Raw genomic sequence first — 15097 nt, forward strand, 5'->3', positions numbered from 1 at the left:
GTGGCTGAACTAAAACAATTCTGCAAAGAGTGGGCCAAAATTCCTCCACAGTGATGTGAAAGACTCATTGCCAGTTATCACAAACACTTGATTGCAGTTCTTGCTGCCAATGGTGGCACAACCAGTTATTAGGTTTAGGGGGGTACTTACTTTTTCACACAGGGCCAGGTTGGTTTGGATAGTTTTTTATTTTTTTTTTTCCTTAATAAATGAAATCATCATTTAAAAACTGCAGTTTGTATTCACACGTTATCATCTTCAAATATTAAAATTTGTCGATCTGAAACATTTAGGTGCGACAAATATGCAAGAAAAGCAAAAGAAATCAGGAAGGAGACATATACTTTTTTTTACAGCACTGGATAATTTGTTTGCACAGTTTTTCTTTTGTAGCCGGCACACTTCCTGCATCGCATTTTAGGAACCGGATTGATCTATAATCCAGTACAGCTGAGTACATGTGAATTTTATAACTTACACAGAACTATTCAAATGTGTGCTTAACTCATCCATTATTATATAATGTCAATATCCCACATCATTTATTACTTACCCATCATCATTACTTTTTTTTTTTTTTTTTTTAAGTGTACAGTCTGCACGTCAGACTCGTGGCTGTGGTAACGCGTTACAATCCGCAGGAAATACGGCTCTCTGGTGCCGCTTTCCATTTGCACTCTGTCTCACTGCACCAATGTGTTCTTCCGCGTGGTATCATTCCTAATGTGTGTGCTGTTTTTCTTTACCAAACGTATAATACGTGATAAAGAAACAAGAGTTTAATCACAAATCTCCTGAAACATTTTTATGTTACTAACTACGACTTTTATTACAGTTGTACACACGTTTTTCGGTAACGGCGGTGCGCGGATCTAGTTTCTATGAAAAACGAGTTCCACCCATCTCGCCATTTTATGATCCGCTGCTGCTTTGTTTTGAGGGGAAAGCTAGAATGAGCCATTAAACAAGCGGCACATAACATGTAAGCTTAAAAATAGAGAGCTCTTAACAAAAAGACTGTCGATTAATTATTATCCAACTGTATACTAACTACTGCAAGATCTACATTTACTGCAGTAGGAAAAAAAAAAAACTACGTTAGGACAGTAGGTTAGGTAACCGCATAGCTATCAAGGCAACGTGTTTGCGGCTCGTCGCAATTTTTTCTCTGAAATTGTTATCTGCTAGAGGACACATTGACGACCACCGTACAAGACACGAAGACCGAGGAGATGGCGAGCTCAGTGGGAAACGTGGCCGACAGCACAGGTTTGCTGCTTTTATTTAAACTAGTGCCACATAGAAAGTAGGCATGGCAAGCTGGGAAGATGGTCCTCTGTGTCGGTTCTTTCATTAGATGCGCTCGAGCTAGTATCTTACAAAATTCAGGAAACTATATATTTTTTTAAACCATGTTTTTAGTAAAGTAGCCTTTTTTGCAGCATGACTGAACAGGATATCGCTGGCAACGTGGGCTCAATTTCTGCCTTTCGTCTCGACAATAAGAGCGCTAAAGCTAACGTTAGCGTAGTTTAGCAGTTAGCACAGGTCTGCGTCAAGGTATCATTTAAAATGATCTGCTAGTTCCACTTTAACGTATATATACATTCAACTATAAATCTTTTCGAGAGTGCAGCATTTGCGCAATGGGTTCCGTGTTTAAGGGTCGCAGTTTACAGCTACGTTAGCCCGAATGCGCCTAAGATGTCTTCGCCATTGGTTACCGGGGGCCCTGCTACTGAAAGCGGCCCTGCGTGCCTCACCACTCGGCGCAGATAGCCAAGGTTAATGGTAGTTTTTCATTCCAAAGGTTATCAGTGACATTGATACTAGAATGTCCTCAAACTCGGCAGTTTTGCCTGGCTGCTAATTCTTGCATTGTGATTTGTGGGTTAAGTAATTTAATCTGTACATCCTTCTCACGTGTATTGTTATCTAATTGTCATGAATGCTTGAGCAAACCGGATCTACTGCAATTTTAACAGTTGTATCCGTGTGTGCTGTGCCTGTGGCTTTATGGTCTCTATGCCACTCCTTAAAAAAAAAAACCATTTCACCCCGCTGGTGTACATCATTAGTAGTAGTAAGTTATAAGTACAGTTATTTGTGGTTTCAAAAGTGTGATTTTTGACATGTGAAATTACTTAACTTCTGAAATCCAGGATTTTCCCCAAACCCTTTCCCACTATTTCATCCACCTACCTGTTTTTGTATCCTCATTTCATACATTTTTTGCTCCAAATTTTGCATTTGTTAAAACTTTGTGACCCTCCCTCAACACAATAAAATGTAAAATCCCCAAATGTACATCACAAGTTCACCACTTTATTCCATTGCTTTTTCTGTTGAGTTCAAATTGTTAGTCATTATTCTTTAATAAAAGCATTTGTGCCCCTTTTTTTATTTTGTTATCATTTGTCTGATTTAATTTCTTCCATCACCTCTAACATGTTGTTTTCCCCCCTCCTTGGCTTATGTTGGTGCTCCAGAACCAACAAAACGTATGCTTTCCTTCCAAGGGTTGGCCGAGCTGGCGCACCGGGAGTATCAGTCCGGGGATTTTGAGGCAGCTGAGCGCCACTGCATGCAGCTGTGGAGGCAGGAGCCCGATAACACAGGCGTGCTATTGCTCCTGTCCTCCATCCACTTCCAGTGTCGAAGACTCGACAGGTGAGGTGTTGGGGGGGTGGAAAACACACTGAGCATGTGACATGGAAGTAGCAGAGAAAAATGGGTCTTCTGGCTTTGAGTGCACACAGCTAACCTGGGGAGTCTGTGGAGCAGCTGAGCTCTCTTGTGCAAATCCTGTTATTTGGTTTAATGTGGGTTTGTGCATTGCTGGTGGTGGGAGCATAACCTTTCTTTGCAGGTGCTTGGGTCTCTCAAGTTACAGGGTTAAACTTTATTTTTCACTTTCAAATCCTTAAATGTGGTACAATGCCAGCAGTGTACTACAAAATATAATGCAGTTGAATTTGCCATTCAACAATGAGAAACATGCTAAAGTTATTAACTGATATGCTTTCATTGTTTACCCAAAAACTGTTGAGCTCATGGATTCAGATGTGATAAGCAAAGTCAATATGGTTCTGTTCTTTTGCAATGTTTGCATCATAACATCTGTTGGGCTGTACTGCCTGCAGGAGAATTAGTTTGCATGATAGACATTTGAATAAACAGTTGGTACGCTGGTGTAATGTGTGTCGCGTTAATGTGTTTTTAATATCTTCAGGATTTTCATCATATTTAACTATGCACCTTAAAAGAATTTTCTCCTCTTCACATCGTGCACCTTGCTGTTGCTTTGAACCAGCTATGCCAGGCCCCCTGTTCTTGAGTGTAACTGCTCTGTGCCTAATCTAACCCTGCAGGTCTGCTCACTTCAGTACCTTGGCCATCAAGCAGAACCCAATGCTGGCCGAGGCCTACTCCAACCTGGGGAATGTGTACAAGGAGCGTGGGCAACTGCAGGAGGCCATAGAGCATTATCGCCATGCGCTGAGACTGAAGCCAGATTTTATTGACGGGTACATCAACCTGGCTGCAGCTCTGGTGGCCGCAGGAGATATGGAGGGAGCAGTGCAGGCTTATGTGTCAGCATTACAGTACAACCCTGTAAGTGAATTTTTTTAATTTATTTTTTATTGATGGCCAAATCTTATGTGCTACTATGCTATACATGTATGTGGAGTAATCACAAATCAGCAGTTTATTGCACTAGTAATTTTTTTTCTTCCCTCTCTCCTCAGGATCTGTATTGTGTGCGCAGTGACTTGGGCAATTTACTTAAAGCCCTCGGGCGTTTGGAAGAGGCCAAGGTACGTTACAGCGGGCTGGCGTAGATTTAGATGTGGTGCTTGTATTTTTGTTGTAGATGATCCTTTTTGTTTTGTTTCTTTCTTGTCCATAAATTTTGTTTTTAGTGTCACTCACTAAGGCCATAGATGTTTTTCCTTTCTCCTCTGACATTTTTAAAGCAGAGTCCTTTCCATTCAACCCCCTCACATATGTGAAAGACAGAAAATGGTAGCATCGTCTCATTTTTTTCAGAGCTGCAGTGAGCTTCTCGCCCTTTAGTATAAACTTTTTGGAAGGACCGGAATGGGTCAATACCCATATAAAGCAATCTTTTTTTTTTTTTTTAAATCATAATGCACAAAGGTTTTCAGTTTACTTTTTAGACAGCTTTCATTTTTTATTTTATTTTATTTTTCAGTATAGTATACACATTACATTTGTCCCCACCCTGTATCACCTTTTAGTCCCAGTCTCCTTTGCTTTACACAGACCTCTTATCAGAGATCAGTCCTTCCCCTTCAGGAAGAAAGGCTGGAGTTTCTAAATTCTCAGAGCAGAACAAACTTCGGCCCATGCATTTCCATAAAGTTTTATTTTGGAGGAAAAACGCTGGCTCGGTCTTTGAAGAAAATATGAACTGATGCGAAGTTAGTTTATCTTTGCAGTGCAAAAGATAAGATGGTTTCTAACCTAACTACTATACTCCTGTATTGTTTTTCAAGTCCCCCATGACAAGTTCTTCTCAGTTTGCTGTCAGTTTGGGTTGTTTTTTCCCCCCCCCTGGTGCTACACTTCAATTTGTCACTTTTAAATGTGTCTATATTTGGGGTGGGGGTGGGGGTGGGGGTGTACCTGAGTGTTGGGTCAAATCTGCAGATATGGAGTTGTCCTGCTGGTTACAGGCCATCTTATTTCGTGCTAGAGGGGGGTAAAGGAGTGGGGAGGAGCATCAGGGAGTCACAAGCTCCCCAGCTCTGTCGCTCCGCCCCCCGCGCGCTTGCTGAGGATTGGTGGAGTGTGCGCGCTCAAAGCTGTCTTCCTGACCCTTCACTTTGAATATAATCTGTGCTTAAGCACTTTCCCAACAGTGCTTTTCTGCGCATGTACATCCATAATTTTTTGGATCCATTTGATTTGTTTTTATCCAGCTGGTTATCTCTTCTGATATCCACTGCTTTTGAATGGTTAACTGAATGTATGGATTTAAGAGAACTCATTCTCACATGGCTTAAAGTGGCCCAAATGGTGTCAGGCAGACAGCTTACTATATGTACTCCACCGCCTGCGTCAGATGCTGGGTTAGAAAGACAGAAGCACGCGCAACAACAGCGATGACCTCTTTATTTCAGAGCTGTGGAGGCTTCTAGATACAAATAATTAAACCACAGACTTTTCTCCATTGGCCAGGACTCAAGAAAGCAGGCCAGGATAAAGAAATCAAAGTTTTCTAAATATTTCATGAAAATGCTAAAAGAAAAAAAGAAAAGCCATGATTAATACTTCTTCCCTTTTTCTTTAAATATGTAATATTATTCCCAAAGAAATGGGATCAGTTCATTTGGGCAAGATCAAGCCAGTAACTGCCCTCCTGTAGTGTGACATAAAAACTGAATTAAAGGAAAACTTGAAGCCTGACTTTCCCTGGAACTGTACAGATCAAAGCCTTTCTTCCCTTCCAGTTACCCCTAAAGCATTCCTTTTTTCTTTGAAATGAAACATTCATTTGCATGAATGAAAACTAAGACTAGTATTATAGTTTTTGTTTGTGATTTGGAAGAACGTGTTTTTAATTTCCATATTTAAAAAATGTGTTGTTTGAGAACTTTTACTAACGATCTTGTTTTCTGATTTTGTCTCTTTTGGTTTTTCCACAACTGATATTGTTATTTAGAAGGTTTCAGGTGGGTGACACTATTCCTGCGTAGGTGCCTGGCGGAAAGGAACACTAGGGCAGCCTCAGTCCTCTCCTCTTCTTCCAGCCAGCTGCGGCCACCACTCTGACAAAGTCCAAAAATATGGTAACGGGTTTGTAACTGCCAACAAAAGAAAAACCACCTTACTTCATGCTTGAGCTCCTCTGTCTTGTTGCTTCCTTTTGAAGAGCAAAAGAGAAAAAAAATTTAAATAAATTTTAAAAAATTAAAGTAAGCATTTCTTAAAATATGCTATACTAATTTCCCAGTTTTATATTAAGTAAAAACAAACTTGGATTTGGAAGCATTAATCATGAAAAACAAGTAAGAACCCTCTAACTCTTACATTTTGGTTATTTTTCCTGTTTTGTTTTGATTTCCCTTCTTTATTTGGAGTTGCAGCGTTCTGATGATCATGCAGATAGTGCGCTGTGAGTCTGCAGTAGCGCAGGGGCTGCGCAGCGATGTCCTTCAAGCAACCAAAAAGGCGGAAAGCGCAAGCGTGCGACTCCCCCATACCCTTCATTCCCTTTGGCCTGTTAGTTGTGGACCTCTCCCCGCTCGCAACCAGCCTGGCTCCCAAGAGCCCCTAAATTTCAAACATAATTGGCTTTTTTTAAACAAGTTTTTTACAAGTAGCAGTGTAATTGTCTTGTTTTTACATTTAACCACTGCTTGATCTCTCTCTCTGTATTCAGAGGTATTTTAAGGGTGCCGAGTGTGTGCCAGTCTGGTGTTGCAAGTGTTCTGTCAGGGATTGTTGGTCTGCAGCTGTTCCACTTGGCCATTCAGCAAGCGTAGCAGCGAAGAACCTTTGCCAGGCGCAAAGTCATGCAAGCAGCAATATTATGGTGCATTGGTGTGGTGGCAGTGGTGACCCACACAGCGCGCTCGTGTTTCTTGCGCATGCATTACAGGGACTATCACCTGCACGAACTGCCCAGCATACCAGGTTGTGAGATCCCTTGCTAACATTAAATATCGTCACCCTCTTAAAATAATGGCCTGTGTCTTTTTTTTAGGCTTTTCAGAAAAAGACAAAAAAAAATGAACCAAACATTGAAAATATGATGATTTAGGCAAAAATAACACTTTTGTTAAACTTTCTTGGGCCATTATTTTAAGAGTGTGACGATAAAGAGAATTTATACAATTAATTTGCTGTTACTTTGTTGTAACTGATCATTGTTATTATAGGGCGGGGTGGGGCAATAGACTATAGTGGGTGTAGAAATCACTAAATTTGTTGAGGATGTGGTCATAACTGGAGGATGAGGGCCTACGTGTGGGTGTTGGTTGGATCCGCGCAGCGTAGGAAAAAGCATTTGCAGCTTTGCGCGGCAGACTTGTGCGCAGGCGAGCCCATGCTGTAGACTCACTTTTTGCCATCATGGAGAATTGTCACTAATTTATCTTTCTCTGCCCTTTTTGTTTTCTCTTGCTTTTATTCTCAATCTTTTTTTTTTTTTTTTTTTTTCTCTCTCAACCCCTATCCTTCTTTCTATATACTATACCTTCCCCATTCTGCCTCTTCTCCTTTCCTGTGGTTATTTTAAACCCACTGAAGGCTTGTTACCTGAAAGCCATTGAGACTCAGCCCAACTTTGCCGTGGCTTGGAGCAACTTGGGCTGTGTGTTCAATGCCCAGGGAGAGATATGGCTCGCCATACACCATTTTGAAAAGGTCAGCTACATAATTATTTTTTTAAACACAAGCTCTGTATATTGGTCTCCCATTAAGGTGCCTTATATTTAAAGCTTTCTTGATTGATTTATTTTAGGCAGTGACTCTGGATCCAAATTTCCTTGATGCATACATCAATCTAGGCAATGTTTTGAAGGAGGCCCGCATCTTTGACAGGTGAGTCTAAATCATGACTTTTTCTTTTTTTAAATAAATGTTTTGTCTGTAAATGCACCACCCTCATGGACTTTAGCAACTCAGGAACAGTGTCCGTTTTGGCACCTTGTCTGTGTTCTTGGGGCTTGTAGTGGGCAGGTCAGATTTGCTGTGCCTACAGAACTGCTGAAACGGGTTATTTATGCAGCATTTATAACTTTAAAAAGTGCTGAAATAGCTGTGGAAATGTTACTGTAATATTTGCACTGTTCATGTCTCTGTCCACATCATTTCATTTGCATAATACTGAGAGTTTTTATCCATATCTTATTTCCAGAGCTGTGGCTGGATACCTGAGAGCCCTGAGTCTGAGTCCCAACCATGCAGTTGTCCATGGAAATCTGGCCTGCGTGTACTATGAGCAGGGCCTCATTGACCTGGCTATTGACACCTACCGCCGGGCTATTGAATTGCAGCCCCACTTTCCTGATGCCTACTGCAATTTGGCAAATGCTCTAAAGGAGAAAGGAAATGTAATGTGTTTTTGTGTGTCCCAGAAATCTCCTGATTTCTTTAAGTCCATTAAACACTTATTAAAATTAACTTTAAAAGTGCAATTTTCTTTAACAGGTGTCTGAAGCAGAAGAGTGCTACAACACAGCTTTGCGTTTGTGTCCAACTCATGCTGACTCCCTTAACAACTTGGCCAATATCAAGCGCGAGCAGGGGTACATTGAGGAGGCAGTTCAACTTTACAGAAAAGCCTTAGAGGTGAGTTGTGTCAGACTGTATATTCCGGTGCAAATTGGTATGTTTTATAAAAATATTCACAATTGTGGTAAATATGAGCATGTGCTGAATAAAACCTTATTCATCAGGTGTTCCCAGAGTTTGCAGCAGCGCACTCTAACCTGGCCAGTGTGTTGCAGCAGCAGGGAAAACTGCAGGAAGCTCTCATGCACTACAAGGAGGCTATCAGGTTAGTAAATGAATGCTACAGACAGCTGTGGACTTCGGCTTCTTTCAAATATAAACTCAGTTTCTGTTGGTCTCACGTTTAAACACTTTTTTATTAAAGTGAGAGGAGAAAAGATTAGAAAATAGGGGTTGTGGCATGTACACCACTTTATGCTCCACTTGGGATTTTTTTTAATTCTGTTTATTTTTGAGGGCAGAGTATATTTGATTGAAACTCAAGTTTGTACATGGAAATAAAACAGTCCATATGCTGCACTCTATATTGCAAATACCGAGCAATTTCAGACCCACTCCTATGAAGCCACTTGACTCTCTAGAAATTGGTGAAGATGTAAAAATCTTTTGTGAATGTAAAGCTTAACAGCTGAGCAGTGTTGTCTTTCATGTACTTAATCATCTGGTCTCTGAATTTTAGAATCAGCCCAACATTTGCAGATGCCTATTCAAACATGGGCAATACACTGAAAGAAATGCAGGATGTTCAGGGAGCTCTGCAGTGTTACACCCGTGCCATCCAGATCAACCCTGCCTTTGCTGATGCTCACAGTAATTTGGCCTCTATCCACAAGGTAGGAATATTTAACCGTATTCATTCCGTGTATAATTAAGAATTCCATAATGTAGACTTGCACCTAAATACGCAGCTGAATATTATTACCCATTTGTGTTAGTTTATTATGCTTTTGCAGCATTTAATTAATTAATTTATTTATTTTTTAGGATTCTGGAAACATCCCAGAGGCTATTGCATCTTATCGCACAGCCCTGAAACTCAAGCCTGACTTCCCCGATGCTTACTGCAACTTGGCGCACTGCCTACAGGTGTTCATCTGCTCTTATGCTGATTTTGTCCTGTTATTTTTTTACTTCTGTTCTTTCAGAACAAATTTTCTGACTGCTTTTATGCCCGCCACGTTTTCAGATTGTGTGCGACTGGACAGACTATGATGAGCGGATGAAAAAGCTTGTGAGCATTGTGGCGGACCAGCTGGAGAAGAACCGCTTGCCCTCCGTGCACCCGCACCACAGCATGCTGTATCCACTCTCTCACGGCTTCCGCAAGGCCATTGCTGAACGCCATGGAAACCTTTGCCTGGACAAGGTACACGCAATGATCAAAGCAAGTAAACCTTTATTTCATATTTTGGGAGGGTGGAAGGTGGCTGGTGATGATGGCAGTGCCTGCAGGGATATGGGGAAGGTAAGGGATGGGCAGCGTATAAAGAGGTAGACGTGCTGGTGGTGAATGGGTCGCTTGCAGTGATGAAGGCATGGGGTAAAAAATGATCTGCAGTTAGACGGTGAAGTTTTTATGCAGTCAGTTGAACTTGTACACTGGGAGAGAAAAGTCTACATGTATTCTTATACTACTGTTTGCTCCACAGATAAATGCACTGCATAAACCTGCTTATGAGCATCCTAAGGATCTGAAAGCAAGCAGTGGACGTCTGCGCATTGGCTACGTCAGCTCCGACTTTGGCAATCACCCGACCTCCCATCTAATGCAGTCCATTCCTGGAATGCACAATCCTGAGAAATTTGAGGTAATTTTTAACTCTCAAAATTACTTTTTGTGGCAAATGTATAATGCAGTGTATTGATACAGAGTTGACTTGAAATCTTTGCTTATAATTTTTTTCTTTTCCCCAAAGGTGTTCTGCTATGCTCTCAGTCCTGATGACAGTACCAACTTCCGTGTGAAAGTGGTCGCTGAAGCTCATCATTTCACAGACCTCTCACAGGTACGGCTGCTCGATAATTGGGGGGGGGGGCAATTAGTTTGGTTGATATTGAAATCACGATAAAATTTACTCACTTTGTAAACACACTGCATTTATTTCACTTAGAGAAGAATGAATACCTGAGATCTAGTGCATTTCTACAGTCTCTTGAAAATAAACACTAAATTGAAAGAAAAACCAGAATATATGATTAAAATATAAATACAATATAAAAAATATATAAATTGCAACAGATAAATACAATATAAATCAAACACAAGTAATAGATAAATAGAAAGGTAATGCCAATTATCATGACTAATAATACTAAGACGAAATAGGACCAAGTTATTTAGACCAAATTAATTCTTACATTTTAATACCACAACAAACAGATCCTGTACACGTATTCACATTGGTAGGGACGTGAGTTGAATCGGTTTGCAGGGTTTTCGGTGACAAATTGGGGTCCGGTGCAGCTTTAATTACACCTGCGGGACAAATATTGGTAGACTCGGACTCTGCTCTGAATCATAAATCATTTTAATAACAATCATTTTTTTGTCGATTACACTGTTTTTGTGATCGTTTGTAGCCAAAATAGAAATTGAAATCAAGATAGGATTAATTGCACAGCCCTACTCACAGGTAACTGCAATAATATGTTGCCTCAGTATCTGCATATTTATAAGCTCTAAAGTATTTGTATTTTTAACTTGGTGGAGCTTTCAGCCAATGTGCTGTCAGAAACACTCACCATTCATACATAAACTGTTACCTTTTGTTTCCAGATCCCTTGCAATGGCAAGGCAGCTGATCGTATTCACCAGGATGGAATCCACATTCTGGTCAACATGAATGGATACACCAAGGGAGCCAGAAATGAGCTCTTTGCCCTCCGCCCTGCCCCCATTCAGGTAACCCCTTCCATGTGGTTTATTTTAGCCTCTCCTGGAGATTTATAACACTTCCATATTTACAGGTATGTGCAGTGTACTGGCATTGAAAAATGCACAAATAATTTCTGCCCTTTTGATAGGCTATGTGGCTGGGTTACCCTGGAACCAGTGGGGCTCCCTTCATGGACTACATCATCACAGATAAGGAGACATCACCTATGGAATTGGCTGAACAGTATTCTGAGAAACTTGCCTACATGCCCAATACCTTCTTCATTGGAGACCACGCCAACATGTTCCCTCACCTCAAGGTTAGTCCAGCCTTACTGAAATTTGTGTTTAAAAGCTAAAAAAAAAAAAGTCTTAAGTTTTCTTAAAACTTGTGATGACTGCAGTGTTGTAAAACTTCTTTTCTTTGACCTGCAGAAAAAGGCCGTGATTGATTTCAAATCTAATGGACACATCTTTGACAACCGCATCGTTCTTAATGGTATTGATCTGAAGGCCTTCTTGGACAGTCTGCCAGATGTCAAAGTGATTAAGGTGAGTGAGGTAAATTTCCCGAACCTTTTATTAAACAGACATGTTTAATCTGAAACCGTAATTCTGCTTGGTGATTAAAAGCATCTTTTTATTGAGCAGATGAAGTGTGACAACAACCAGGAATCTGCTGGGGAAACCAATGGAGGGCTGTCCATGCCTGTAATTCCCATGAACACAGCAGCCGAAGCCATCATCAACATGATCAACCAAGGCCAAATCCAGGTCACAATCAATGGCTTCACTGTCAGCAATGGTCTGGCCACTACACAGGTGAGAGCCGCACGCTGTTTGCTGTTTGTGTGTCATGTAAATGTTAGGGACTGTGAATGAGCACTCTGGTCACTTCCCTGTATATTGTGAGATGCTTCTGTAAAAGCAACAACCTTTCACAGATACAAACACTTGAAAGCAGAAGCTTTACGGTCGTTCCAAGAACAGCAATATTTTTATTCCTCATGTTTAGATCAGTAACAAAGCTGCGACTGGGGAGGAGGTGCCACGCACAATCGTTGTGACAACCCGTTCCCAGTATGGTCTCCCAGAGGACTCCATTGTCTACTGCAACTTCAACCAGCTGTACAAGATTGACCCTCCTACGCTTCAGATGTGGGTCAATGTAAGTTGGACAGAATTGATTATGACAGTGACGTTTTAAGGATTCCTTTAACTAAGCAATGATTTCTGTTTTAAGAGTGTAATTTTAAAATCTGTTAATGTTTTTCTGTTGTTGCAGATCCTGAAGCGCGTTCCCAACAGTGTATTGTGGCTTCTTCGCTTCCCTGCAGTTGGCGAGCCCAACATCCAGCAGTATGCTCAGAACATGGGTCTGCCAGGCTCTCGGATCATTTTCTCTCCTGTGGCCCCCAAGGAGGAGCATGTGAGAAGGGGCCAGCTTGCTGATGTGTGCCTAGACACTCCTCTGTGCAATGGTCATACCACAGGCATGGATGTTCTCTGGGCTGGAACACCCATGGTCACCATGCCAGGTGAGCATACTATTCAGGGTAGGTTTGGCTACCAGATGCTGCCATCACACAAAGTGCAAAAATTGCCAAAATTTTTTACAACAATTACATCTGTAAGAAAAAAATGTTAAGTCAAATCTGTTTTGTATTGATGCCTCTGTTTAGGTGAGACTCTTGCATCCCGTGTGGCTGCTTCACAACTCAACTGTCTGGGCTGCCCTGATCTAATAGCTCAAAGTCGCCAGGACTATGAGGACATAGCAGTCAAACTGGGCTCTGACATGGAATAGTAAGTAGAAAAATATATCTGACTACCTTTTCCTAAAAAGTCATCCTGTTTGTTTCATCTGCCAACTCTGATTACTCTCTCTCCTTCCTGTAGCCTTAAGATGGTCAGAGCGCGTGTTTGGAAGCAACGAATCTGCAGCCCTCTTTTCAACACCAAGCAGTACACAATAGACCTGGAGAGGCTCTATCTCCAGATGTGGGAGCACCACAGCAATGGCAACAAGCCAGAACACCTGGTCAAATTCCAGGCAGTAGAGGCTAGTGAAAATTCTTGAACTGGAAGCATGCCGATTTCTTTGCCCTTTTCCCAGCCAGTTCTAACCCTTATCAGCACCATAGTTTGAATGGTCGGTTTCCACTCCAGCCCCTTCTCGTCGAACTTTTGTTGTCTGTTCCGCTCTCCTTGACTATTAATGGGACTCTTGTTTTCAAGGAGCCTACACATGTTCATATTTGTCACCCATTACACTGATCGTTGCCTCGCACATCTGCATCAACTGAGCCAGAATGATCCTGAGACGTTCAGGCAACTCTTCTGAGACTCTCGTCCTAAAACACAGTATATGGTTTTTGGTGAGCATGAAAGGATTGTGAATGCCCTTCTTCCCGTTTGGTACTTGGATCAGTGGATTTAGTTTCTTCTGTCATTGTGCATACAGGACTAAGTGCAGCTTGTGGAGAGAATTCCCAGCCGTCTTGTTGATCTATTTATAAATGGATTAAGAGTGTTGTGTGTTTTTAAAAATGACAGTGTTGCACCATGGAAAATTGTACCTGACATGTTTCATCAGCTTTAACTTGCAATTATAAAATATAAATTGCAACTGCTCTTTATTTTGTTTTAAGCTCTTCTTATACCTGCAGGAGTAGATTTGCAAGTTTTGAAGAACTTGAAGAGATGACAACTTCTTCCAAATGCCAACTTTAATTAAGCAAGGACTGTGTTTATTACAGGACTGTTTATTATTGGGACTATTATCAGTTCTCTACCTGTTCAAATGACCAGACAAATCTAGATTAAAGGAATTCCATTTAAGTCATTGGGAAGGGGTTACATTTTAGATTCCAGACCTTATACATTGATAGTTTCTTTTTTATTTTAATCATGCAAACCTGGAACAGGCTGGTAAGTATTTCTAAGCAGTTTTGTTTTTGTTTTTTTATTGGTTTACCTGTATGCTGTCAATGATGCCATGAGGCTCCATATATAATAAATATTGAGATGGCAATCAGTCTGTATGGTATTTTGAACAGTTTATGATAAAAGAGCTGAAAACTTGCAGCCTTTGTTTCTTAAACCATCATCAGTGGGCTGCCAAAAACTGACAGCACCTTATTAAACATCATATTTATTTAAATTTAGCAGTGCTTTTCTTGGTGTATTGGAGTTTGCAGAACCAATAAAAACTTTTATTTCCTATGTTGAGATCTCAGTTACAGTAGTTAAGGGTAAAAATTATTTGCACTTAATTTTTAGTTTGTACCAGTTCTGAGGATATGTTCTTTTCAAGCTGGCAAACATTTTAATCTTTGATTTAATGAACGAAGTGGTAAATAATCAAATCTTTTCCTGGCTGTTTACATTGTACATACTAATGAAGGTTATCACAGCTTTTATTTGCAGTTTGAGTAAAGATATCTAACCTTTGCGTACTGTGCAAAAATGCATGGCCATACTGGTGTAATCTACACAACTGTGTGTGATGTTTGAATGTTCATAGTTGACCAACTTTCTGCCTTTATCTGGCGGTGTGTTTCTAGAATGCATACATTACGAATTCAAACTGGCTTCATGAACAATGGGTATTTAAAAAAAAATGGTAAGATGGTCATAATTCTTGAATATATAAAATTTTATTGAACAAATACCAAATGACAGCATGATCGCTAATTAGGCTGGTACATTACAACAATTATGTCAAGTGATGTAGTTAATGCTACATCAGACCTGCACATAAATCATTTTAAAAGGCCAGTTTCGAAGTTTAGCCAGCCAGTGTCTTACAGTAGTAGTAGTTGGGGTGACTTGTATTACGCTTACGCTCTGTTTCTACCGATATAACTGATAAACAGTAATACGTTTAATTCATTATGTTTTCGAGGTAAAATAGAACTGCATTAAGTTGAACATTTATAGCTTAATACAATATCT

At 40.6% G+C, this 15097-nt stretch overlaps 1 protein-coding gene across 11 annotated transcripts; it reads left to right on the forward strand.

The window, feature by feature from the left end:
- The first annotated feature begins 922 nt into the window (after window positions 1-922).
- ogt.1 (O-linked N-acetylglucosamine (GlcNAc) transferase, tandem duplicate 1) lies at window positions 923-14227 on the forward strand. Of its 11 annotated transcripts, none has more exons than XM_030740115.1 (22): window positions 923-1269; window positions 2490-2670; window positions 3372-3615; window positions 3750-3818; window positions 7279-7395; window positions 7493-7572; window positions 7889-8084; window positions 8182-8322; window positions 8430-8530; window positions 8945-9098; window positions 9250-9351; window positions 9452-9649; window positions 9915-10073; window positions 10182-10271; window positions 11042-11167; window positions 11290-11460; window positions 11576-11701; window positions 11792-11962; window positions 12156-12308; window positions 12426-12696; window positions 12823-12946; window positions 13040-14227. In XM_030740115.1, the coding sequence occupies exons 1-22, from the start codon at window positions 1233-1235 to the stop codon at window positions 13218-13220; spliced, it is 3192 nt and encodes a 1063-aa protein (XP_030595975.1). In that variant the 5' UTR covers window positions 923-1232; the 3' UTR covers window positions 13221-14227. The 11 variants fall into 11 exon arrangements, with proteins under 11 accessions (XP_030595975.1, XP_030595977.1, XP_030595976.1 ...); XM_030740117.1 differs by having other exon boundaries at window positions 12426-12678; XM_030740116.1 differs by having other exon boundaries at window positions 11576-11692.
- Window positions 14228-15097: the final 870 nt, after the last annotated feature.

This window comes from Archocentrus centrarchus, chromosome 10, assembly GCF_007364275.1.
Source record: "Archocentrus centrarchus isolate MPI-CPG fArcCen1 chromosome 10, fArcCen1, whole genome shotgun sequence".
NCBI classification, from domain to species: Eukaryota; Metazoa; Chordata; class Actinopteri; order Cichliformes; family Cichlidae; genus Archocentrus; species Archocentrus centrarchus.

What these genes read in the sequence shown, in the direction of transcription:
- ogt.1 (XM_030740115.1), top strand. Translation starts at nt 1,233, where the DNA reads ATGGCGAGCTCAGTGGGAAACGTGGCCGACAGCACAG. An exon ending in AAACGTGGCCGACAGCACAG is followed by an intron (nt 1,270 to 2,489) that starts GTTTGCTGCTTT and finishes TTGGTGCTCCAG; the next exon opens with AACCAACAAAACGTATGCTT. An exon ending in CTGGGCTCTGACATGGAATA is followed by an intron (nt 12,947 to 13,039) that starts GTAAGTAGAAAA and finishes TCCTTCCTGTAG; the next exon opens with CCTTAAGATGGTCAGAGCGC.